General features: G+C 46.6%; 1 protein-coding gene across 3 annotated transcripts in view; it reads left to right on the top strand.

The window, feature by feature from the left end:
- Nucleotides 1-27,409, top strand: part of LOC144784166 (uncharacterized) — a 561,738-nt gene that overhangs the window by 177,897 nt on the left and 356,432 nt on the right. For all 3 annotated transcript variants that reach the window (XM_078662839.1, XM_078662840.1, XM_078662838.1), the window contains exons 3-4: nt 17,866-18,297; nt 19,697-19,816. In XM_078662839.1, the coding sequence (XP_078518965.1) occupies nt 17,866-18,297; nt 19,697-19,816 (552 nt within the window). The remainder of the gene's footprint in view (nt 1-17,865; nt 18,298-19,696; nt 19,817-27,409) is intronic.

Genomic DNA, 27,409 nt, shown 5'->3' with positions numbered 1-27,409 from the left:
GTCCTGTAAAAGTACTCCAGGGCTGCACATAACTGGTTTGGACTAGGGACAGGCCCCTCTGCCTCAGAGGACAAAGGATTTTGCAGTTTAAATATGGGGACCCCGACCCCAAGTCTTTAGATCACTTCTCGGAACACAGTACAAACCTTAACCAAGGAGAAGAACCAAGGAAGCTGCAGGAGTTTGGACTGTCCCTCTCCCAGTGTGCTGTTTGCTGGGTTAGCCTGCAGTGGTTTCTTTATTGCCAAGGAAAGGAGAAGGAACTTTTAAGGAACTTTCATCATCTTGCAGAATATTTCTCCAAGGGCTTGAATCTGAGCTTGCCTCATGACCGAAGTCTCAGGAATACCAGACTTTACCTCTTCTGTTTGCCTGCATCTGGAACTTGCTGTTCTAGCTGCTATCTGTCAGGGATTGTCCGGGACTATGTGGGGAACACAGTCAGGGACTTGGGCAAGGACTATGAACTGGGTAGAAGACATACACAGAAAGGAGGAGTACAGCGCTGCCCAGAATCATACAGGGAGTCAGAAGAGAAAAGGGGATCCAAAGGGGAAGCCTGTACAAGTGAACAAGATGGGTAAGACTCAGAAAGGAAGGGCACTCACAAGGCAATTTAGCATTCAGACTAACTACACCCAGGACGACGTGCAAGACATATATATAATACAACATTAACAATAAAGGGGAGTGTGGGGTAAAGCACTCAGGAGCTCCACATGGTAAGACTGAAGCTCAGTAAGTTTCCTAACCACAGTTGCTGTTACAGATACTGACTGCAAATACCCACATGTAGGATATGCATGCAAAGGCAGGGTCTGTGGAGCTTATACCTATGGTGATGTTATAAATGTAACTCAAAGACAATACTCACTGTGAACACGAAACACCACCTAGGTAGTCAGCTGTGCCCACGGATCCTGGTGATCAAACTGGAACATGCAAGGCAGTAACAGCAAGGGGGTAGAACTAAACACAAGGACAATAGACAAGGAGCTAGCAAGGAGGAGTGCTTAACAGGAAGGGAAGGAAATCACAGGGCACACGTCGCAGAAAGCAGGTAACAAACATACAAGGTAACAGAAGTAAGACAGCTGAATAGAAAGACAGCAAACTAGAACTGGAACCAAGGAAATGGGAAGAAAGGCAGGGACTGGAAAGGGATATACAGAAGGGGAGGCTACAAGGGTATACTAGAATAGTGCAGGTTAAGGAATCAAGAAAATAAAGTAGTATAGAAGGCAGTGCTGGGGCAGGAACAAGAAGTGAGCTAAGGCTCAGGAGTCAATGAAGCACTGCAGGCAGTGCTAGTTCAGGAACAAGGAAAACAGCAGCAGGCCAGAAACAGGGCATAACTAAAGCTTAGGAAAAAAGAATAGCAAAAGATCAGGAGCACTGGAAACAAGGATCGGTCTCACCGGTAAACAGCTACAATGACCATCCTTGGCCTGAAGGGAACTGGGGCTTAAAAGAGCTAACATTAATCACATGCATCAGGTGTGAGCAGGCTAGCAGCAGCAAGCCACAGGTGAGCTTAATTCCCCCACCCATCCTTGGCCTGCAGGGATGGAGACAAAGCAGTGAGCAGGGAATTCTGGATAATGGAGTTTCAGGAATGAGCTGGATGGCTTCCACAAAACCCGGCATGGATTGGGAATGGATGTCAATTCCCAAATAGTGTCCAAATGGCTGGAAGTCAAGATATGCATGCAAGGGAGTGTCTGGGAGCATATTAGAACACTGGAGAGTCCCACAGTTCAGCCCCCTGGTGGTGGACACGAGAACACAGGGAGCGAATCGTGACACTACAGAAGGAATTCTGCAACAGCAACGCCATCATCTGCATCAAAGCCGTGAGCGCTACTCCAACTTGCAATGTAGACCTGACGCCGGCCGCCTTGCCACCTCGACGCCAGCAAACAACATCGTAAGCCTGCCTTAGCCATGAGCGCAGCTCCGACTTGCGACGTAGGCCCGACTCCTGCTGTTGTGCCGCATCGACTCCGAAGCCGACATCATCGCCTAAACTCGCCCCACAGCACCTCTGTTGGCAGAAAGCAGGTAACAAACATACAAGATAACAGAAGCAAGACAGCAGAATAGAAAGACAGCAAACTAGAACTGGAACCAAGGAAATAAGAAGAAAGGCAGGGACTGTAAAGGGAATACAGAAGGGGAGGCTGCAAGGGTATACTAGAATAGTGCAGATTAAGGATTCAAGAAAACAAAGTAGCATAGAAGGCAGTGCTGGGGTAGGAACAAGAATTGAGCTAAGGCTCACCCGTCAAGGTAGCACAGCAGGCAGTGCTGTTTCAGTAACAGGGAATTACTAAAGCTTCAAGGAGTCAAGGTAGCACTGCAGGCAGTGCTAGTTCAGGAACAGGGAAATTACTAGAGCTCAGGAGTCAAGGTAGCACTGCAGGCAGTACTGGTTCAAGGAAACCGGAAAGAGCTACAGCTCAGGAAACAAGGATTTAATAGAGCACTGCAAGCAATGCAAATCAGGAAAAAGAAATGGCTGAAGCTCAGGAACAGGAACAAAGAATAACTATAGCTCATGAACTCCAGAGACAAGAGCACTGCAGGCAGTGCTAATTCAGATACAAGGAATAGCTATAGCTCAGGAACTCTGGAAACAAGGTAGCACTGCAAGCAGTGCTAATTCAGGAGAAGGGAAACTGCTGCAGTTCAGGAACAAGGAATACTAAGGCTCATGGGTCAAGGTAGCATTGCAAGCATTGCTAATTCAGGAACAAGGAAAACAGCAGCAGGTCAGGAGCAAGGCATAACTAAAGCTCAGGAAACACTGGAAAGAAGAATGGCAAAAGCTCAGGGAGCACTGGAAACAAGGATTGGTCTACCGGTAATAAGCTAAAATGACCAACCTTGGCATGAAGGGAGCTGGGGCTTAAAAGAGCTCACAGTAATCGTATGCATCAGGTATGAGCAGGATAGCAGCAGCCAGCCACTGGTGAGCTGAATTCCTCCACCCATCCTTGGCCTGCAGGGGTGGAGACAAAGCAGTGAGCAGGGAATTCTGGGTAATGGAGTTTCAGGCATGAGTAGGCTGGCTTCAAGTATAAGCAGGCTGGCTTTCACAAAACCCGGCATGGATTGGGACTGGATATCAGTTCCCAATAAGTGTCCAAATGGCTGGAAGTCAGGATATGCATGCAAGGGAGGGTCTGGAAGCTTATTAGAAGACTGGAGTGTCCCAGTATGTGGCCCCCTGGTGGTGGGTACTAGAGCACAGGGAGCGAATCGTGACACGCTGTCCCCGTAATTCGTGCTGCCCGGTGCGTCCCATCCCCCCCCCCCCCCCCCTCCTCCTTGCTACGCCCCTGGGAAGCTCAAGACATACTGTGCAGGAGAAGCACTGGAGCATCTCCAGTCTTCTTCTGGAGCCAGCTGCATATGCTCAGGAGAGAGTCATGTGTAGCTGCCTCTTTAAACCGGACCGGAGCAGTGCGAGAGCTGTAGTTGGGGAACTCCCTGGGACTTTGAAAGCCTCCACGCTGCATAAGCAGATACGACTGATTATGGGCCTTATTGGTCTGCAGGGGAACTTGCTGCTGAGGGCACTACAATGCCATAACACTTTTGACTATTTTATGAAGAGTTCAAGTGGACTCTTTACTTAAGGCCTATTAGTGAGCAATCCCTGGATGCAGCCACCAGTGAATGGGGAATAACTCTTATCCCATTGCAAAGAGCTGGTGGGACAGAGATTTGCTAGAGAAAGATTAGATACATCTGCCAGAAAAACATTTCTCAAAGACGTTACATGAAGTCAAATGTGATAGAGAGAATTTATCTTGTCATAACTGGACTGTTCTTCAGCACACCTTCGTTATTGATAAGATCAACACCTATCTCCTACCCCTTTTCCCATACATTCAAACCTGCCTAATGGTATTTTCTAACCCCAGGACGGTCCACACTGCAACTTTGAGGATCACTTTTTCTGTCCTCCGAACAGTGATGACTATAGAACTCTCTGGACTATCACCTGTGATTTTAATCTAATTCATTATCTGATGTTTTCTTGGCTCTGACAGTATGCTATCTCTGACCTCTGCTTGGGCCCTGCCGACGATCCTTCCTGATGAGAGCACTTTCAATTGAGCCTGCCACATGGTTTTTACCTACCCTATCTGGTCTCAATGCAGCCCTCAGCACATCACTGAACCCATGGCCGCCACTGTGCCCGGCTGACAACGACCCATCCTACTGAAGTCACCTTTCAACTGTGCCGGAGGGCTCGGCTTTCTCCTGAGCCCCTCGACACCCCTCCACAAGACAGCCTCCATCGAGTGGTAAGTCGTCGCACAACCTATCAGGTCTGCCACCACCGTTCCTGTTGCTGTCTCCCGATCAAGATCTCCTGACCTATTGGACTACCGGACTGGCCTGATCCCTGCCTACCTGCTTACCCAGTTCTCTCTCTCCCCAGGCCAGCTGGACTTTCATTCCCCATTGCAAACAGGGTAAGTGCCTACATCCTGATATACTTCCTTAGGGATTTCATGGACAATTAAAAGGTCCGCCTCAGGAAACCCTCTAAGGCCACATGAAACACTTACTTTCTAAGACCACTGTGGCTGCTGCCACTCCTGTTCTTTATTCAATGATGAACTTGATCTCCTGATTGGTCTGATTCCTGACTGTTTTCTTCATGCCCACATCCTAACACCCACCCTGGGGGACCTCACAGGTGTATGTTTTTGTTTTTGAATTACTCTTGAAAAATGATGACTCAACTATAATGGCCACCACGTGAAACCCTGTTCTTACTCAGGCCACTGTTCTCGCTGCCGATCCGGACTTCCTAATTTACTGAATCCCCAAATTGACCTAACTCCTGACTGCTGTTATCTTACCTACTTCCTGCTTTCCACCTTTGGGATTTCTTTAGCGATTGAATGAAGACTCAATTCAAACGAAGATACCTCTAATATGGTTTACCACATGAATACCAGTCTATCTGTAGGCCCATTGACTTTGTTGTTGAACTCACTAGCCCGTTGAGCACCCGCTATGCTCTATCCCCCACCAGACTTGTATGGCAATGACTTAGCACTGTTATTTCCTTTTCTCGATCTACAATTGTAATTGTTCCTTCCCAGATCGTCTAGACAATTTTAGCTTGCACTCCTGTGGAGGCTATATTTCTACTTTTACTCTCTTGTTTTCATGTTGGTGATCAAAATTGCAGCTGCTTAGGAACACTTGGCAGATATGCACGGGCTGTAGATCACCGTTGTTGTTTCCCTCCCACTCCCCCCAGATTCATTATCTTTCCCGTACTCCTAACGGCCCTCACGACCTTCCTCTAACTCTCCACTTCTCAGCCCGTCCCAACATGCCCCCCTCTTATCACGCACACATCCCCCATGACTACACTCTCTCCAGACATGGCCCTAACTCCTGGACCATCCTTTACCCCCCAATCTGTCTAAAAACGCTAAGAAAAACTTCAAACATAAACTACTCATTCGTAACCCTGAAACACTTATTGTTGATAACTACCTCAGCCTCTCTTCCCCCATAAAAAACTACATCTTCTATTCCAAACGCCCCTCCAAATGGAAAAGAATTTTCCTACGTCCGCTCCCAGTCACTCACTCAATCAAAATTCCCTACGGATTTACATTATCCACTACTCCCTCCCCAATCTTTCCAGGTGAAATCGACATCTCCATTTTCAAAATGAGTAACATCCTCATACAAGCCACCGAATCAAACCTCACCATCTTTGAGCACCACTTCAACGCCTTGTCTCTCCACCTAGACAAAATTAACGCTAATCCTCCGAATACCCAATCACTCTACACCCCCCGCTCTCTCACTTTCCCCCTACCCCCTCCCTGTCCTCATTCCTACCAACACCATACTCCAAACTCCTATTCCCCCTCCCCTGTCATCTCTACAGCTAATGCCATCTACCAACCACCGTCACCCAAACTTTCTCTACCTCCAATGATCCCCCTCTTCCTGACATTCTCAATGCACACCCCTTCTACCTACCACTTACATTCTCCAACAATCTGTCCCCCTCAACCTCTTCTAAAATAACTAACCCCTTCCTTCCCTCTTGTATGCCACAGCCTGAATCCCTACCCTTCCACCCTGGATCTCCTATCGTACCACCTCCGGCCCCACCTTCACCCTCTCCTAACCCTCCTTCACTACCACCGAATTTCTCTCCACCGTTAATCCCCGACGCAGACCTACTTCACACTCTTTATGCCCTCATATCATCTCTATCCACATCCCCCGAGTTCTCCAATCTCTTGTCCTCCATCATGCCATCACCCACGCCTAATTGCCTTAACTCTACTCATTTCAACACCATTGACCACACACACCTTACACACAATTACCCCCTGTCTACAACAAACACTATCCACTCTCTCACCCTCATCCTCCCCTTTAGAGATCCCCCACTTTCTATAATCCTGACCCTACACAACATCAAACGCAACCTCTCCTTATTGATGAATGAACTCTTCCGACTTAGAGAAGATGTTAAATCCCTCAGCTCAGGAACCCGACTCTCGCGTGCAAATGCCCACCACCCAACCGTAAAATCCCTGCCAACTTCAATCGTCACCATTGGAATGCTTTCCCACCCCTCAAACGTATGTCTAAAATGCGCCGCACCTCAAACCACCTCTCCCCATCCGACCTCTCAGACCTATGCAATTCCTACCATCCTAGTTCTTCAGTCAACAACCCACCTCCCCCCTACTCCAACATCCCTGTCATTCTAGGGACCCACAGAATTCCCTTCATTCCCCCCTCAACTCACCTCCATCACTCCTGCCCTCCCTCCCAAAATAACCCCATGCTTGATCTACCCACCCCCCTGGATACACTATCTTCAGAATAGACAGACCTGACAGAATAGGAGGTGGACTGGCCATAATCTTCAAAAACGAACGAAAGCTCTCCCTTGTTAACAACTCTGGCCACTCCACCTTCGAATACCTTGAAGCTGAACTTAAAATTCTAAGCGCCCACTCTATTTGTTTACACACTATCTACCACCCTCCTGGTGATCCACACCCCTTTATTGATGAACTTTCTGACTTGATTACACAATCCTCATTATCCAACTCAAAAAATCTCTTCCTTGGAGATCTCAACCTCCACTTGAACGACACCAATGATCCCACTACCACCCTCTTCACCAACCTTCTCGAGATCAATGACCTAAAACAACTTTGTCAGTCCTCCGCCCACACCAAAGGAGCCATCCTGTATGCCATCATTACCAACAATGACTTAATCTTCCTGACCAACATCATCCCCATTGACTGGTCTGACCACCAACTTATACTGTTCACCATTTCCATAACGCTACCTCCCCTCACCTCGAAACAAATTAAATCTATGAAATGGACCAGAAATCTAAAATGAATCCCTCCTGGCGAACTTGAGTCCAAACTACAAGCTCAACTGCTCCTCACTCCTCTCTCACAAAATGCAAATGAGCTTACTGATCACTTTAATAAAGCCGTCACGGATGACCTAGACCAATTAGCCCCTCCTAAACTTAAAACGCTAAGAAACATCCCTTCCAAATCTTGGTTTAACCTCGAACTTAACAACAAAAGACGCTCTTTAAGACTAATGGACAGAACCTGGAAACAGCATCCCTCCCACTCTAACCGGACACTCCTCCTATGATCAGCTAGATCTACATACAAAAAACAAATTTTTAACGAAAAGGCAGCCTTCTTCCGTACACAACGCGATCGGGCCAAAAGCAGACCTAGAGGACTGTTCAACGTTATCCGGCACCAAATCTCCTCAGCTCCACCTAACCAGACGGCCTCAACCGCTAGATGTGAAGGAATTGTCCACTTCTTCTCGGAAAAAAATCGCCGAATTAGATCAGTCCTTCCACTCAACGCAGATCCCAACCAACCCCTACTTTCTTCTGCCATCTCCTCTAATTCACACTCTTGACACCCCTAGGCCCCCCTCATACTCACCCCCTACCTCATCTCACCCTAACCCCTCAACACACATTCCTCGTCCTATTCCCTCCCCCCATACCTTCCCACCCCTACTCCTCTTGTACCCAACCTCCCATACTCCCGACCAAAAAACAATGCCTCCATTCATAATTTCCTCCCTGTAACTGAGCATGAAGTCCACAGCATTATTACTAAACTAAAACCATCCTTCCATACCAAAGACCCCCTCCCTTCTAACCTTGTCCAAGACCTAAAGCATATCATCGTCCCATCCTGGACCACAATCATCAACACCTCCCTTGCTACGGGAAATGTCCCTAACTCCCTCCAACTTGGTCAAATCTCCCCCATTATCAAAAACGCTAATGCTGATCCTAACGACTTAAACAATCTCCGACCTATCACTAACCTCCCCCTTCTTTCTTAAGCCCTCGAAAAATGTGTCTTGCTCCAATTAGACAAACACATCGGAAAATTGAACCTTCTTGACCCCTTACAATCAGGCTTCAGAAAAGGCTGCAGCACTGAAACTGCCATACTAAACCGTATTGTTGCCATCCACCACTCCCTTGATAATGGTGAGACATGTCTTCTTATCCTCCTTGATCTCTCCGCAGCTTTTGACACTGTTAACCACTCTGCCCAACTGAAGATGTGGTTCAATCCCAGGTCCTTTCACGAATTGATTACGGCAATGCCATCCTTACCGGAATCCCCAAGGTCCACCTAGCTTCACTCAAATCTGTGCTCAACCTTGCAGCCAGGTTCATCACCGACTGTAAACGGTTCAACCACATTTCTCAAAACTCTAAAATGGCTCTCCATCGAAGGTTGATCTGCCTACAAAAATGCATGCATTACACACAAAGTCCTCCATCAAAATACACCACCATACCTTGCCAATAAACTCTGCAAAGCGGGCTGCACACAATCCCTAAGAAGCACTAATGCTCTCCTCCTTGGCCCACCCCTGCTAAAAAAGAAATCCACTCGATCCCGCTTTTTCTCCAGGAATACCCCCTACATCTGTAATGGCCTGTAGGGAAGTAGGGTCTACTTTCCTATGGTCACCCCACTTTTTGCTTTTTGCTTAACTGGTTTTCGACTTAATGTGGCTGTGGGCCTGCTAAACAGACCCACAGCCCTGCTGTACTCTCTCTAAATTCAACACCATGTACTTTAGGTACATCACCAATTGGTATTTGGGTCACTCTTGTGAGTCCCTGTACAGTGTGCCATAGGCACCCAGGGCATAGAGACACCCAAGGCCTACCAGGGGCTGCAGCATATCTTTTGCCAACCCTGGCTGGCCTTCCAATTTGACACAACTGGCTGATCACTCAGCTGGGGCAAGGTGGTGTAATCACCCCTTGCTTAGATATAGTATTCCTATATCTACCTTTAAATATAGACACATATGCTCCTATAAGTCACTCCTATGGCAGGCCTTAACAATCCTGAAGGCAGAGTGCTTGGTTTTATGTGAGATGAGGCTAAGCCTGTCTGCAACTTTCGGAACCATGTCCTTATAGCTGTTCTATGATATAGCCATACCATATACTCTTAAGTGCATTATAATCCTCGCGGTTAAATGCTAACTTTGGTTTGGCTTTATCAAAACATGTCGTGTAAGGTGTCATACGCTTTGGAATACTACCCCCTCGCCAGTTCTGTCGACTAGGGTAGCATGCCACCCTTCTAGAGGGAGAAGACATGTTGTTCCCGTTAATCCCGGTTAAAGTCTGACCTCCTGCTGCTGGGAGTCCTTCTAGCGAGGGAGGCTTGGACAATAAATTTCCTGCCTTGGGAGGTGCTAGAACCACCCCAGACAGGCCTTAGTGTATTGGGGCAGGGAGGGCTGAATGAAATGAGACACTGCCTGGGGCACACAAGGTGCTCCATGCATAGGCCGGTTCAAACCAGTTGCTGGGGCACTCCAGCCCCAGCTCTGGTGCTAAACTGGACAAAGGGAAAGGGGTGTAACCACCCCCTTCCCTGGTCCCACCCATAGGAAGGACCTAGCAGGTAATCCAGCCCCTTTGATTGGTATAAAGGTAGGAGCTGAGACAAGAGACTTTAGATTTATCCTGAACTGAAACTTGAAACGAAACTCTGGACCTTCGACATTCTGCTGCAACTAGAAGACTGAAGAATCTCCCTTGTGGTCAAGGAGTGACCATCCTGTGCAAACAGGCACCATCCAGCCATCTGCGGTTTGCTTTGTCGATGCTCCCGCCGGAGCCCGAGCACAGAGCCTGACAAGAACTGGACTTTCAGACTTCCTTGAGCCCGATCCACAGCCACAGCAAAGCTGAGACCCGTGGAGGCGACGAGAGATGTGGGACCGGACATCTTGAAAAACCTGCTGATTGCTACTTGTGCAGCTTCTAAGGCACCCTCAAAGTTTTGCATTGGGGATTGAGAAGCCCCAGCCCCGAGCACCTTTTGCACCGACCCAGAGACCCCACACTCACTGAGTGCCGCGTGGGGCCTGCTAGTACTTTTGTGCTCGACACGTCTGTCCGGTCACTTGCCCGTTGGCTAGTGGCCTCTGTGACGACAAACCTTTGAATTTGCACCGCTTGCCTGGTTGCTCCAGGCTTGCCACTGCTTCCCTGAAAAAGAGAAGCTCCCAGACCTTGCTGGTCTGCCTCGAAGCGAATATTCGATTCCTGCGTGGGCTGCATTTGCCAAGGCCTGTTGACTCCAATGCGGAAGCCGACACCGCCGACAGCGAGATCGTTCGTGGGACAGTCCGTATCCAGCGCCTGGTCGTCGTCGACGCCTCCTGGTCCACGTGGCTGCAGAGACAAGCTTCACCTGATTGCTTCGCGACATCGCCTGGTTCCTTCCTGGTCACTGGCTAGTGACCCAGACTCTGTCCCCTCTGCTTTCAGGTACTCTTCATCCTCGATCCACCCTTGGATCCAACCTGACACTTCTCAACTGGTCGCCTGCAGCATCTTTTTACAGGTCTCCCTAGGATTCAGCGACAAAACCCGACACAACTTGACACCTATGCACCCGGCTCCTGTGGGTGAGGTAACACGAGTACTCCGGTGCTCCTGTGGGTATTGACTATCCAAGTGTCCTTGTTTTAAGTAGTTTTCTCCTAGTCCATCCGGAAGTGTCCTAAATCAACTAGTTTCTGACTCTAATGTTCCCATTGTATCCCTATGGTAACTCGCGTGTGTGTTTAGACACTGCACACGCATCCCGTGGGCCTCCTGCTTCCTAACTCTCGTTAGCTCAGCGTAGCCCCAGCGATTCCCTAGGCCCTATGCCTATTCTCTGTTCGTGACTTGGTTCTTATACCACTATTTTAGTATATGGTTTGCAACGCCCCTAGGGCTCGACTGTATTTTATGCAACTTATTGTATGATATTTGAGTAACTTGTTATGTGCTTTAGCCTCTGACCTCATAAAGAGTTCAGAAGGGTTGTGTTATTAATAAATACATATATATTTTATATATAACCTGTGTTGTGTCCTTTCATTTGGTATTCAATGGGTTACATATGGTAAAACAGCTGGCTTCACATGCTCTCTGAAGTTTTAGCCTAAGACTGCTTTGTCCATGCTACCACTAGGATAGCTGGTCTATAAGGTTGACTTTACAACCATCACCATAAGGGTTGTTTGGACTGATACAGGGTGCCCACTAGAATAGTGGACATCACGTATCGGGCCAACTTCTCACAATGCTGTTAGGTTTCTCTTGAGATCTGAGCTTGTTGTACCCCCACACTAACCTCCCTGAGAATCCTGTGACTGCGCAACATCATTAAAACTGAGTGCTGTGGGGGTTGTACTTGGCCAAGTTTGCAGAGCCGCAGTAGGACGGACCCCAGGACTTGGAGACGGACTACCACAGGCCCCAAGGCTGTGGCCCAGTAGCCCCTGCTTGCCCGGTGATCCCCCTAGTGGGGTCTAACAACACGCAAATCTTTTTCTCATTGACAACCTTCTCACCCTTCCTCCAGTTATAACTACCAAACTTGTTTACTGCTTGGGCTAAATGTACCTAATGGACTTGGGAAGGAGGAACATTGGATGCACTGACACCATACACTCTAAGCACCGGCTCCCTTGCACAGAATGTGAAAACAACAGATAGCATGCTTTTGTTTTGCAAACCCCTATGTATCTAAAACAAGTGAATGAATTACAAACTGTTAATAGACTAGCTGCAATTTCATGTTGGAACCAGGGCTGCTTTCTTTATATGCACTATGGAGGTGGCCATTTGGTTCTTTTAATAAAGTCTGTAAGTAAATGCACAACAACGAACACAAATTCTACAAATGTGTACAGCTACAGTGAACTGGCAATGCCTATGCTAAAAATGAAGTTTCATTTGCATGCCCTGATATCAGAATTACAGACGGTTCCGCTCAAGCGTCTGCAACCAGTTCTGCAATATACAAGTTGGAGGGAGGGGATGGAGGCGGGGTGGGGGTAGCTGTGTGGAGTTGGGGGCTTATAGCTGGCATTCATGCCAGTTGCGGCCCCAGGGCACTTGGTGTAATACGGACCCAGGTAGCCATTTGAAAAAGACAAAACATCTGAAAGAGCAGTTGGCAATTGAGAGATGTACAGGGGGAAGAAACAATCTAGATGAATAAACTACCTGGAAGGAGTCTCTTAAATCAATTAATGGGTGGAAAAAAGGTCTGATAGCCATCCATATGGAACAAATCCTTGACCCAACTATCTTGAACTATTCTAGGATTTGTCAACATTGTTTATTTTAGTCACAAAAAGTTACCAGGTTAGTTTCACAGCTAGATGATTCAAGCATGCTAACTTTTATAAACTCAGAATGAGTTTATAAAAGTTAGCATGCTTGAATCATCTAGCTGTGAAACTAACCTGGTAACTTTTTGTGACTAAAATAAACAATGTTGACAAATCCTTCTCTGTACCTATACATCCTGTGCTACTCCGTACCAGGACTCCCAGTCAGACCCTAATAAGGGAGGTATTCTGTGTTATCTTGTTTATGAGTCAGTCATTAGCATCAGGTTGTGAAAGTGACTCAAACGTGCTACATGGTTACATTATATAACCTGTCCACTGTAGTATGAGCTTGAGCAATGTGTCTACAGATCAAAAGGGTAGTATCGGGTGGGGCAGTTGGAGGGTCTATTAACAAATATACTCTGTAATTGAGGAGCAAAACCACTGGCGTACCCCTATCCACTGCTTCCCTTTATCGAGGCAGGTCTGTGGGAGCCATTTTCTTGAGGTAATGGCCCATAAAAAACAGTGTAGTGATGGGGCAAAGCCCAGCATACACGAGCCTGGCTGTAGTGGCCTGGGCTAATGATGCGCAGGTGAGTCTGGTCTACTGAGTCCCCTATCAGCCTGTGAGCCCCTCTGGTGCCTCTGAACCGTATAGTTTTCTGCACCACAGTATTAAAAGTTCAACTATTTTTTACAATCATACCAGTGTTTGGTACATTTTGTTACAAATGTAATGCAAGTGTTGGTTGTTGACTTTCTGCTCCCATGTCCCACTGCGGAAGACAGTGAGGCTCTGGGGACTGTTGAAAATAAACCGGAATTGCTGTGTGCCGTGAAAGCCCTAAACTCGGCTAAATCTCCGGGGGCATATGACCTCCCAGCCGAATTTTCCAGACCTCCTCACCAACAAGCAGCAGGCAGGCAGTCTTTGCAGAGGCCTTCAAAAAACAGAAGCTACCACAGTCAATGAGGGAGGCTCTAATAGTGGTTATACCGAAATAATATAAAGACCCCTCAGACAGGACCTTACAGACCCATCTCTATGCAAAACGTGGATCTCAAACTCCTAAGTCAGGTTCTAGCAGCTAGGCTTCTTCCTTTTCTCCCACAGTTTATCCATGATGACCAATCATGCAGAGTCACACATGTTATATAGACACCAGGGGTACTGGAATATTGTTACGCCCTGGCTTTGCTTCCGTGAGATGGGAATACGTATGGCGGGTACGCCACAAAACAGGTTTGGGCTCCCCCTTTTTAAAATGGATTAAATTCCTCTATACAAACCCACAGGCAGGGTGCACACAGGGAGATACATTTCTAACATGATAGCCCTACAGCAAGGTGCCTGATCTTTTTCATAGCCATGGAACCACTGGCTTGCCGGCTGAGACCGGTTCTGAGGGATTGGGGAGTGAGATCAGGCATGACAAAGCAAATTGTCTCATTATATGCTGATGATGTGATGGTATACTTGAGACAACCGGACTGGTCGGTACCACTAATGCTGGGAGTCTTGGAAGAGTTGAGTAAGGTATCTGGTCTATGTATTAACAGAGCCACCAAGTCTCTGCTGTTCCCGCTTGGACGGCTACAAGACATACCATAATACCAGCTTCCACAAGTGAAGCTATCCTGGACGGTGGAAAAGGTCTGATATTTGGGACTATATATCAACCACGGTGAGAAGCAGTTTTATGTTAATAATATGGGGAGAGTGATAGACGGTCTGCGTCAGTCTATACGGTGCTGGAATACATTACAACTTCTTTTGATGGCAAAATGGTCCTTATGAAAATGGTGGTGGTGCCAAGCTGTCTCTGTTGTGCAGGGAACTTTTTATGAACTCCCGGGAAGTGTATTCAAAGAGCTGGACGTACTCGTGATACAATACAATACAATACAACAGCATTTGTATAGCACGCTACATACCCGTGAGGGTCTCAAGGCGTTAGGGGGGTTGGGGGGGGGGGAGCTTCTACTGAACGAAGAGCCAGGTCTTGAGAGGTCTTCTAAAGGCCAGCGGGTCCTGGGTCTGTTGTAGGTCGGTAGGGAGAGTGTTCCAGGTCTTGGCGGCGAGGTAGGAGTAGGATCTGCCGCCGGCAGTAGTTTTTCAGATGCGAGGAACTGTGGCGAGGGCGAGGCTGGCCGAGCGGAGGCTGCGGGTGGGGGTGTAGAAGCTGAGCCGGTCATTGAGGTATGCTGGTCCGGTGTTGTGGAGGGCCTTGTGTGCGTGGATGAGGAGCTTGAAGGTGATCCTCTTGTCGACGGGGAGCCAGTGCAGGTCTCTCAGGTGGGGGTCATGTGGCTGCGTCGTGGGACATTGAGGATCAGTCGAGCCGCGGCGTTCTGGATGCGTTGGAGCCGTCTCAGGAGCTTGGTTTTTGTTCCTCCGTAGAGGGTGTTCCCGTAGACCAGTCTGCTGGTGACGAGGGCGTGGGTGACGGTCTTTCTCGTGTCGAGGGGATCCATTTGAAGATTCTGCGGAGCATTCGAAGATTGTTGAAGCAGGACGAGGAGACTGAGTTGACTTGCTTGGTCATGGAGAGGGCGGAGTCTAGGATGATCCCTAGGTTGCGTGCGTGGTCGGTGGGTTCTGGGGCTGTTCCCAGCGATGTAGGCCACCAGGAGTCGTCCCAGGTTGAGGGGGTGGAGTCGAGGATGAGGACCTCCGTATTGTCTGAGTTCAGCTTCAGTCTGTTGTGCTTCATCCATTCGGCGACAGCCCTCATTCCTCTGTGGAGTTTGGCTTTGGCGGTGTTGGGGTCTTCGGTGAGGGATATGATCAGCTCGGTGTCGTCGGCATAGGAGATGATGTTGAGGTTATGTTTGTGATGAATTTGCAATGAATTTCTCTGGAGCGGTAGGGGGTGCAGGATAGGTCTTGAGACGCTGTAACAGGAATGGAAGAAAAGGGGGTCTGGAGGTCCCAGATCTAGAACTGTACTATTTAGCCACTCAGCTACAACATGCGATCCATTTGTTGGATGCTGAACCAACCTGGGAGAAGTCCCTGCTGTCTGGCGAGTGTGATGTCCATCAGCGGGGATAGCTGCTGATATGGGGCAGACAAATACCTTGGACTTTTCCCCACCTGATCAGACTGATGGCGAGGCTCTGGGAGAGGGCGGCCCAGAGGATACTGAAGAAAACCCTGTATGCCCCGTACCTGGTTCCTGGATCATATGACCCTTTGATAGAATGGCTCATTTGAAGTCTATGGAAAGAGCGAGGGTGCCTGACCCTGTACCTAGGAGGGAGGTTTATAACCATGCAAGATGCTATGACTACATTTGCTCTATGTCCGGGACAATTTCTACAAATAGATGATATATCGCTCGCCAACTGTAGCTGACCTCGGAGGCCCCAGAGCTCACCCACCCATTGGTAACTATGTTGTTCAAGGCTGGGTGCTGCTAGCTTGTCACACATCTGTACCTAGCATTGCATAAGGATAAATGCTTAAGCCATTACGAGTGGAAGAGATATGGCAATCTCTCAGGGTCTAACATCTATCGCCCGGGGATTGGTCCGGGATGCACGCAGGGGTCTGAAGGGTATCATGAGCGTCAGGTTTAAGCAAATTCAATTTAACATAATCCATATAACCTACCTGTTCACCAAGCGTGTGCATGCTATCTATCGGATGAGCGACTCCCGATGCCCGAGATGCAAGGTTAATGAGGCTGATTTCTTGCTCGTGCTCTGGTGTTGCCTGCTAGTAGCTACCTTTTGGGGAGAAATACTAACACAGATTAAGCGGGCGATGGGTCAGGATGTACTATTGAAGATTAATCCATGCTTGCTGGGCCTATTGCCAGACGTCACTAAGTGCAAACTAATGAGACTCTTCGCAGTGCTCGGTCTCACAGTGGCAAAACGCTGCATAGCGATCCATTGGATGAGCGATAGGCCCTCGACTAGGGAGAAGTGGGAGAAAGACCTGCAGGAGTAGGCCAGTGCAGAAGAGGAACATATACGAAAGACCAGAAAAGATGACCAGAGGTGGAGCTTGCACGGGGGACAATGATGAGAAAAATGTTGGACCCAGCCGGGTCCCAGGGTTCTGCATCCGGACAATTGGAAGACTCGGGCGAGAGAGGCTGCGAGGTGGTGAGAGTGAGATTAGAAATGCTTCAGACTGATAGATGGGGTAGCAAAACAATCTATAGCTGGGGCCATTGTTCGCCCATATACAACACATACTTGGGAAATAAAAGAAAACACAGAGGACGAAGGATATAGAGAGAAGGAATAATGGGAATCTTAGACCCTTTTCCATATAACAGGTCAGGAGGAAAGTGGAGGGGACATTGGTAAATATTAGTTTTCTTTTTTTTAACAGTTTTTGTGTGTTTATTTGTTATCATTGATGCAATATATAGTGACATGGGCAAGTGAAAAATATCTTGTTGTGTAAAGGATGCTAATGTAAACTGAATAACGATGTATTTTTAAAAAAAAGGTTGGTTGTTGGACAAAAGGCACATTGATGTGTGTACTAAAGGAAAGTAAACATGAAAAGCACCAACAATCTATCAAAAAGTGCAAAACATTGGTGGAGGAGTTGTGATGGCTACAATGAATAGAAAAACTGGCTAGCACATACCTAATAAAGCAGTGGGAAGCTCCTCTATCATTATTACAACAGATGTCCTGCCAGTATGGCATTCCACGCAGAAATATTCTAAATTTGATAACCTCTTTCATGAGCAAGAGGAAATCATAGAACTTATATAAAAGAGAGGAATTGATGACTGCCTTCCATCAGCAGCATGTATCTGTTTGCAGGCGGTATATCAAATAATCTTTGGTGCCTTGATATTTAAGAAGGGGAGGGTGGCAAATGGTAGTTCTCTCTGAACAACTCCACCTTCACTACTGTGATAAGGTGAGATATGTGTAGTTTGATTACATTTTGATGTATTATTTCTGCTGTGGTGGTGCTCAGATGTTGTAGACCTCTGTGGTAAGAGACCATATATTTAAAGACCTTACTACACTTGGGCTCAGAGACTGCACAGAGCTACTGTCCCTTTTATGCCTGCTCTTCTTGCCATGAAGTCTCTTCAGAACTTGCACTATACATAGAGTTTAGAAACATAATTTTTTATCACTAACTTATTTTTTCAGGAATCAGATCATGGAAGAAGATGCAAGAAAAATTATCCAAGGTGCCTTCTGCAGAGGACAATCTGGAGAAGATGGGAATGGTTGGCAAAGCCCTAAATGTCGAGAATTCAACAAAAGAAGCATCAAACAAAATCAGACGAGGCCCTGGACGTCCAAGACTTCCTGGTCGCCCTCCTGGCAAGGTGCAGAGGATCACCACATCTTCTCACCCAGAAGAGGAGTCCTTTGATTGCTTTGAGTGTGGTGTCAACTTCAACAGCAAGGCTAATCTTAAAAGACATCTAAACGTGCACTCAGGAGTAATGCCCTTTACATGTGAGACTTGTGGGCGATCCTTCAACCGCAAATCCAATCTCCTAAGCCATCAACGCACACACCAAGGCAAGATGCCTGTGCCATGCAGTCAATTGGTGGGAAGTCTCTCTCCTTCTGGTGAGCATTTGTTAACGCTACTTCAAATGAAAACCATGCTCCTTTTCTTAGTCTGGCCTATTATGTTCTTCTGTGGTGAGGTAATTTATCTTTTGCTGTGAGTGAGCGCTTTAATATCCCCATGTGGTCAAACATTTGTATCTCCTTTTGTGGGTAAGCTCCTTCATCTTCCTCTCCTGTGGCTACATGTTTTAATACCTTCCCAAGGTTGTGTTTCTAAATGCCTTTTTGTAGGCGAGCAGCTTTATTTTATCATTTGATTAGCTAATTTTATTTTGTCCTGTCGATGAGCTGCTTTATCCGCTCCTTGGCGCGATCTCTTGTATATCTTCTTGAGGATGACCTCCATTCTATACGCCTGTGGTAGTGCTTCTTTAGCTCCTCTTGTGTGTGAGCCTCTTTATCTCTTACTTTTGTCTAGCTCCACCATCTCTTTCTGTGAGTGTGTTTCTTTATTTTATCCTGCGGTTGAGCTTCTCCATCGCCCACTGTGGGTGACCTCCTCCTGTCCTCCTTTGGGCAAGCTTCTTCAACCCCTCCAGTGTCTTTTTTTGTTTTTTTTGCAGAGTATAATATAGCGCAAACTTGACCCGAATTGGGTATCAGAGCGCTTTACATAGCACCAGTTACGTTTCATGAGGACACACATTAATTTTTGTTAGGCACGGGGAGATTAAGTGATTGGCCCAGAATCACAGGATGTTCAGCGTCGTTGCCGAGACTCGAACACAGTTCCCTAGATTCGATTTCGACCACCCAAGGGTCTTTTTCTCTTTATGCGATTTGGATGCTGTGGGCGATGACTAGGGACCTGATTTAGAAGTCGGCGCAGGGAACACTCTGTCACAAATGTGATGGATACCCCATCCGCCGTATTAAGATCACATTCTATCCTATGGGAATCGTAATATGGCAGACAGGATATCCGTCTAGTTTGTGACAGAGTATTCCCTTCGCCTACTTCTAAATCAGGCCATAAGTCTCTTCTGTGGTTGAATGTCAAGGTCACATTAGCATGGAAGTGGATGACATATCCAAACATCCAAGCAGTACTTACTTCCTGAAAGTATCTCTGGCTGGCTATATAAAAGGCTACAGGTTTCATACCTTCTCTTATTCTAATGTGGAAACACCCATCTGCTGGGATGGTGCTACTCAACTGGTGGAGGCCTGCTAGATTCTGGGCTTGTTCTAGTTTCCTTGGGACACTGTTAAAGATGTAACAGACTCTAAAGCATTGCTTATGTTGTCGTTTCTATGTTTTACTGCCAGCTCAGGGACTTAAGCTCCTTTGGGCAGAATAGTGGCAGTAGGCATGGATTTGTTTTGTAGGGATAAAGCGAGTATTACCATTGTGATTTGTCTTAATTTTTGTGTTTGTATGTTTCCCGTTAAGCAGATTCTAACATGTTTCAGTCAATTATCATAACCGAGATAACTCCAAAGGAGGAACCAGACGATTCTGAGCACCAAGATATGGCAGATCCTACGATGATCTCTATTGACTCATGGGCTGTGGGTGAGTAATGGTTTTGCCTTATACCAGAGAGTAGGAGCATGGGACAGGTGAATCAAAAGATAATGGCGCTGACACAGATGGGTTCGAAATGCAACTGGGCTTAGGACAGAAAGACAGATGAAAAATGGAGGGCTGTGGGTACCATATTTGGAGCCCAGGGTCTTGAAGGAAGGCACCCGGAGGGGGAGGAGCCTCCTAGACAGTTCTCACGAATGTATCAGCACACAAATCTTAGTGTGACACACAATAGAGGAACGGACAGCCAGACTCTCCTGTGCACTTCAAAAGAGCTCTTTGATTGTGAAAAGGTTATTAGCCAATGGGAGCACTTTCATGAAGGAGATGGGGCTGATGAAGGCATTCGAAAGGGAAGATGTGAGGGCCTATGTGTCTGGCTCAGTGATTATGAACAGCACATAGAATAAAAATGCATGCACTCTTCACCACTTGCAGGGTTCCATGCAAAGTTGCTTGTTTTATCACCAAAATTATTCACACAGGTATAAAAATCTGATACTAGTGTCTGGCAGTGTTCTAGTTTCTCAGACTGCAAAATATGCCTAGGAAGGGCGCACAAATCGGTAAGTTTATGTAAAAATATGAACAGTCTTTCTTACCCAATTAAGCCAGCCACACCTACTCAACTGTACATATCTATTTTACCTGCACAAGACGCACTCTTCTGCCACTGGCACTGAGTTAAGTCTCTACATCGCAGTTGAACAATGAAATAGAATTTCCTCATCAAGCAAATATTCTGTTTTCCTAGCTTCAACCAAAGTGTAGGTCTTTTTACCTTTGCTCTTTAAAGGTATGAATATCAAGCCATCAATTGTTTCCTTTTTTTTACAATTTTGTCACTTTAGATTTGTTTTGAGTACGTAAGTGATAAACTGATGCGTGTTAATATCTCCATGTAGGGTGGGGGGGGGGGGTGTTGAGACAAACATGCGGTGACAAACATAAACTCCTAGACCTTATTGCCCCAGCTGTAGTGATATCTGGATCCCTGGTACTGAATTTTGGTCATGAGCGAACACTGATCATATGGGTGTGCCATGATCTAGGCCTGTCTCATGGCTTGCGATCTTGCTTACACCAGAAGGGATGCCCAAATCACGAACCTCATAAGTGGTAGTGGGCAGCTGCCCTTACCAAAGAGCAAAGTAGTAAGAGTGTGGTTGTGGAAGCATACTGTCTTTTATACTGATAATCAGCAGTGTGAACAAGCCTTTGTACTTGTGTCACTGGAGTGGGTCTGACTGACCCACTTAAGAAACGTTTTGCTGCAGTGTGCTTAACTCACCCTTGGCCAACAGTGAGTTAGCATGTAGTGCTGTGCAGCGTGCATGTGTGTGCTGTGATTGAGTGCCTGTGAGGGATAAAATACATGGAGGGCTGTGGGTTCAATATTTGGAGTGCAGGGTCTTGAAGGAAGGAACCTGGCGGTGGAGAAGCCCCCTAGACAGTTCTCAGGAATGTATCAGTCCAAAAATCTGAGTGTGACACAGTAGAGGAAGGGATAGCCAGACTCTCCTGTACACTTCAAAAGAGCTCTTTGATTGTGAAACGGTCATTAGCTATTGGGGGCCTGGGCACATGTCAGGAAGAGATGGGGCTGATGAGGGAATCATAAAAGGTAGGGTTGGGGGCCTTTGTAACCTTTTGTTGGGCATTTATCAGTGAGGCGGTCATTCCGGTGTTGTTCATGAGTAACTCATGATCTGTGTTGTAAGGCTATCATGATTGAAGTCGCTCCTTATGTGACAGACTGCTTCCTGGGCAAAGGACAGGACAGAAGAGTGGGTACTCCAAAGAAGGCACCCCTCAAACATCAACTTCAAAGCATGAGATACTACATCACATTTGTGTTTGCAAATGGATGATAAAAACGGGAGCTGGAAGTTCCCAAGTTGTCAACTTTCAAGCGGCCAGAGTGGGTTGCACTTCGATGTGGAGAAGCTCATCTAGAGCTCTGCTCTGTGTGACCTGGACTGGGGAGTTAGGTGTGCAATCTCCTAGTTGGGTGAGGGGACATCACCCAGGGTAAGCAAGACCTCCTGCCTGGGAGCTTGAAGCACCAACGCCTGCCTGTAGACAGAGGACCCTCGGAGGAGGAGGAGGAGGAGGAGGAGCAATTGGATCAGTTGCACTGATTGGCCTGCTGCTTGTATGCTGGCCAAAGTCAGTGATCCCAAATGCCAGAGGCGGCCTCTGTGAAGAAAGCTGCTGTTGCGCCAACGGGCCTGTCGGCCTTGTGTAGACCAAAGTCCCCGACCCTATATTCTAGAGTGAGCTGTCACAAAGAAAGCTGCTGTAGCACAGATTAGACAGTTGCCCAAGTGCAGACTAAAGTCCGATACCCAATGTGCTAGGTCCCTGCCATGGAGAAAGCTGTTGCATCGACCAGGGGGTTGCGTGTGTGTCACCTAAAGTCAGCAACTCCCTATGCCAGAGAAGGCCGCTGTGAGTAGCAAAGCCCGTCTGTTGCTCTGGTGCACCGTATGCAAGAAGGAGGGCCAGTGCCTGGTGCTTCATGTGACCACAAGGAAGCATTGGATTCTGACCCGTGCTCCTGAAGCCCATACCGAAGCATCGGAAGCTGAGTGACTGCACCTGGCATACCAGTGGCATCAGAGGAACTTAATGCGTCATTCAGTGGAGAGCCTCAGGCAACCAACCTCCTGGCCTGCAGCAACAGGAATACCACTCAACTCCGGCAGCTGCTCCAGTCCACCTCAAGGCCGAACGCTGGTCGCTTGCCGGCTTCTTCTGTATCACACAAGCAGCGGCAGCAGGTGAGACTGATTGCTGGACCCGATAGCCCAGTGGGAAGTTGCTCTTCCTCACAGTGCTATAGCGCGGAAACACTTTCACTTCTAAAAAGGCATAGTGGGACCTTTAAGACTCAGACTTGCAGTACGGCCTAGCCTTCATTTTGCCCATAGTAAATGGGGAATAACCACAGAGAAGTGGGACTCAAGGCTGTACCCAGATAGTGATAGCATGCCGGCCTGAGGGGGGCTGTGTGTATTGTTTGTGCAGATAGTATTTCAATTTGTCTTTATATATGAATACTATTTTTCCTAAAAGCTAGTACTTGGCTGAACAATTATTGTGGGTGCTGGATGTATTTTGAGTCTTGAGCCTGTGTTCACATTGTACGTACCTCTGAACCCCCCACTCATGCCTCCCCCCCTAAGAAGCATTGGACTGCTCGACCCACGTTAACACTGAGTGTCAAGTGCTGAAAGGGTTCTTGACCCAGTTGCTCAGGACCCATGGTATGGCAGGCTGTTTAAAATCGGGAGTAATAAACCACCACAGTTTGGTCCGGTATTTCCTGCTTGCCCTGTGTCTGAAAGGAATTCTATAGGGCGGGGTGGGGTGGGGTTGTGGGGGGCAAAACACTTGGAAAAACCCAAGGTCTCCTTTGACACATCCACTTGGAAAACACAAAAGCTGAGACACATATTGGGCATTGCCCAGTTAACACAGTGACACACCCCCTCCTCATGAATGCAGACCAATTCCTAGGTGCACATCAACACTATTGTAATAATCCGCAAAGCAAGACCTAGAATATTAGAATATATGGTTTTGTAGAAGGTTTAAAGACCCGTTCCCCCACTGAAGATCTATTTACATGGAGACACTGCCAAGACACTGGCAGTGCGATTAGACTCTGTGTACAGTTTATACCACACTATGCAGAAACTGCATTACCTGTTTTATGTCGATTTAGTAGGCCCCAGAATATCACTTCTGCATATTCAGCGGAAGGACTGTGTAATAACAGCATAGCCATCTTCTCTGTTACTTTTAAAACTGAAGATTTAGACCTATTGTTGATCAAACAAAATGAATCAAATAAAAGATACTGACATTGGCATTTCCATTGGCTCTGGAATGATTTTTAGATCCCTTTTAGTAGAAGAATATTATGTAAAAAAAACTACAAAGTGTTATGCCCTCCTCACCTTTGTCAGTTTACTGTGACCCCCAGGCTTCCTCACTGCCTCCTAACTGCATATGCCAATGTTAATGACCATCATCTGTCCTTGATTGATGTACTTAACTTTAATTCAAAACCAACAAGGTGATGGATGGAATGCTTTAATTAATCTCAGCCACTGGCAATCGCTCGGGCCACATCCCAATCCATTGTTTTTTCCTCACCATGCCACCTCAGTCTGGACACAGACGTAAGCAAATAAGGCTCTACCATGCTCCTCACAGGAACAGTCCAGCTGAATTGCCAGGCCAAGCTAGGCACTTTAATGTGCATATTGGTTCCGTGGTTCCAGCCATTTTACCATATTGGTACAATATGGGTTTGTACATTGGTCAATACCAAGCTAGTTTATAGCACTGCTATATTTTTGGAAGTTGCTAGAGTACCACACTTCATACTTCTGGGTGTACAAATAGTGTATACCATCTTATTGTAAAAGTAGCCAGCCATTAGCAAAGTTAGTGAATTGTGTTTCGATATGCAAATACATGTATACTATTTGTTCGATGGCTGTGCAGCCTGCAGCCCGCACACTTTGGGGGGAAAAACAGTGCCCAGAAGGAGGTGGTAGAGAGACATGGCTCATAGTCTGTCGGCATTAGTCATGCCTGTGTTTGCACCTTAAAGCCAGTGCTATTAATTAAGCAAAAGTGTATTTTTAATAGGAGGCCAGCCCAGAAAAAAAATTAAATCCAAATGTATCACACAATATAACAACATCATCAACACTAGCCTACTAAAAATATAAATTGCTATTTCTTATGTAAAATTCTAACTACAGGTTCCCCACCTTTAGAACATTTCCCCAGATGAGACTGGATCCAGAAACTTTTAACGCAGAGCTCCCTCATGCTGCTAGGTGGTGCCATGCAGCTCTGCACTGGCTTTATTCTGACCCGAAAGTGACAGAGTGGCGCCGCATTTAAGCACCTCCTCTATGTGCCTTGATCAGTTCCTTTCTTTCTGTGTCTTCGATCACGAATCTGGTGCCCGCTCCCTCTTTTGCTAGTGTTCGACAACCCTTCAATTTCTCAATTCAGTATGCAAGAGCATAATGTCCCCTCCTGAAAGTACAGGGTTAAAAACATTGGGTGGCTGTAGGTTACGGACCCACATGAGGTGTGCTTTTGGTGTTTGGGCTCAGGGCACTACTCCTGGCGTGAACAATATGACAGACTCATTTTTAGTTGGGCCAATTAAGCCTGGTTCTGCCATGTTCCCGTCTGCGTAGCTGAATGTGTGAACATCATGTTCATGGCTGCTTACTTCTTGTTTATTATTTTCACTGACGGGCGTCATAGTTCTAATATGGCCAATTCCAGCACAGGATTCAATGTTTTAGCAATGGCCGCTCAAAATCAACATATAGACAGAGATGATGCATTTTGTGTCCGGTGGCTCACTCTGTTCTAGATCTCATGTCTCCGAGCCCTGTTTTGCTTTGTAAATATGAGATTAAATCAGTAGTCAAACCCTACATAAAGTCCAAGAGTGAGGCCTTTGATCTTAGATTATCGCCTGAGGTGACGCCAGACTGTCGGTCATCCACTCTCAGTTGGAGAGTTTGAGCTTGAAGCTTAGCAGAGAGTAGTCTTTCACCTACAACACAAGTTCTCTCCCGCAAAATCTGCTAAAAGACCACTGCATTGACTGTCAACGTGTATGGTGTGCAGTCATCCATAGGAAACTCAAGAGACAAACTTGCCATTATTTGCTATGACTAAAGTATAGTGTAGCACTTACAATAGCTAGAGGCTGTTAGGACACTATGGATTTTCTAAACGCGCTAGAAATGTTTATTTTATTTTTGCTGCTTATGACATAATTGCTTTCATATTTTCATTCTGTGTGGTTTTTAAAACAAAGGTTTAAAATCAATCCCTGTTGCTCCTAATATTATTTAATATTCTTGATTGTGTTACCAAGAGGGAACGATTGTTTGGATTAGCACTGTAACTTGAACTAGATGATAAGTAACCTGACATCACTGCTCTTGCAGAATCACTTTATGGGTTAGTGACAGGGCTGTGGTTCAAATGGTATTTCTTCCTCATCTTTGTGCACTGAACTAAGTTCTTGCACTTGTTGGTTAGAACTCTGACTCCTGCAGATCGGGGAAAACTCAGAATTTGTATCATTTGTCACTCAACACCAGCTTTTGTATTTTTTTAGATTTTTGAGTAGTTTATGGATAAACACACAAAAAAAACAAATATTACAAATACATGGAGACGTGTGTTGTAATCTTGGTTTTTTCCTTCAGATAAAATAGGAACCCCTATTTACTGTAGATCAGTCAAGCTTGACTCTAAAAAAATAAATAGAAATAAAAATAATATAAAAGTTTTACCTCGTATGTTTTTTAGGTCTCGCCTGAGCCAGCGCATGCGCCTCTCTGGCGAGACATTTAGTGAGTGGGCTTTAAAAAGCTGACCATAGCTTTTTGTGTGGCATAGAGCGTTCGGTTATTTGCACAGTTACGAGCAGAGGGGCCATCTGGCTTTCCTCTCACTCGCCCAAGCGCGCGCTCCTCGCTCCGCCTCTCTGTTTTGCTCGCGCATCAACGCCCCTCCCCCACCACAGAGCGCATCTCGCGGCCTCGGGTCTTGTTGGGATTTACTACAGTATGTCAGCGCTTCACGAATGCTGTAGGCTAAGCTGCACTGTGGTCTTGCCTAATCTGAACACCTTCACTGCTGTCTCTTGGAGTACCGAAACACTGCTGTGAATAGTCACAATATGTTCGTGAGTAAGTCCTGCATGTTCGCTCTGCTTGGCATGCCAGTTTAGAGCCTAGCACTACTGTAGTAGTACTGTACTGTAGTTTTTCCCTGTGTGCTTCTACCCGTTCCACGTAGCTCTCTTTCTCCCGTGTGCTTCTGTTCTCACGTGCTCCACGTTGGTCTCTCTCGGCCTTCTTGTCCAGCAGCCATCCGTGTTGCTTCTGACCCCATCCTCTAAAAACTTCAGATGCACGCTGTAGGTGCATTCATGTGTTGTGCTTTTACCTACAAAATGACACAGTTGCTGTAACTGCATAATAGCATCTTTTTTTTTAATGGGGAGGTTCCTCTTTATCCCTGCTGCACAACATCGCTAAACAAGCATTGGCATAGCTAATAGGTCTCACCTTTGAGACCTTATAAGTGTTTAGTTATCCAGCACAATATCCTTGGTGCAACAACATCAACTGTTGCATGGCTAAACACTTAAAAGTTACAAGGTTGAGCCATGCAACAGCTGATGTTGTTGCCCCAAGGATATTGTGCTGCAAAACTAAATGCTTATAAGGTCCCAAAAGCGAGACCTATTGGCTATGCCAATGCTTGTCTATATTTTGAATCTATTTATTGGATCTGTTCTCTTAAAGTGGGGGCTCCAGTTGAGATATGAGTAAATTACAGGGCAGCAGTCACGCAACTTCTCAAGCAGCACATGGTCATCCCCGACAACGGGGAAGTGGTCACATTTGTGGTAAGCACATATGCTGTATACTTCTTTGAGAAACTTTATTCATGGGTAGAGTTTGAGCACTTTCATACATATAAAGCTGCACACTACCTGCACATTACAGAGCA

This window comes from Lissotriton helveticus, chromosome 10 (genome assembly GCF_964261635.1).
Source record: "Lissotriton helveticus chromosome 10, aLisHel1.1, whole genome shotgun sequence".
Taxonomy (NCBI): domain Eukaryota; kingdom Metazoa; phylum Chordata; class Amphibia; order Caudata; family Salamandridae; genus Lissotriton; species Lissotriton helveticus.
This window is presented reverse-complemented; position numbering and strand designations above follow the sequence as displayed.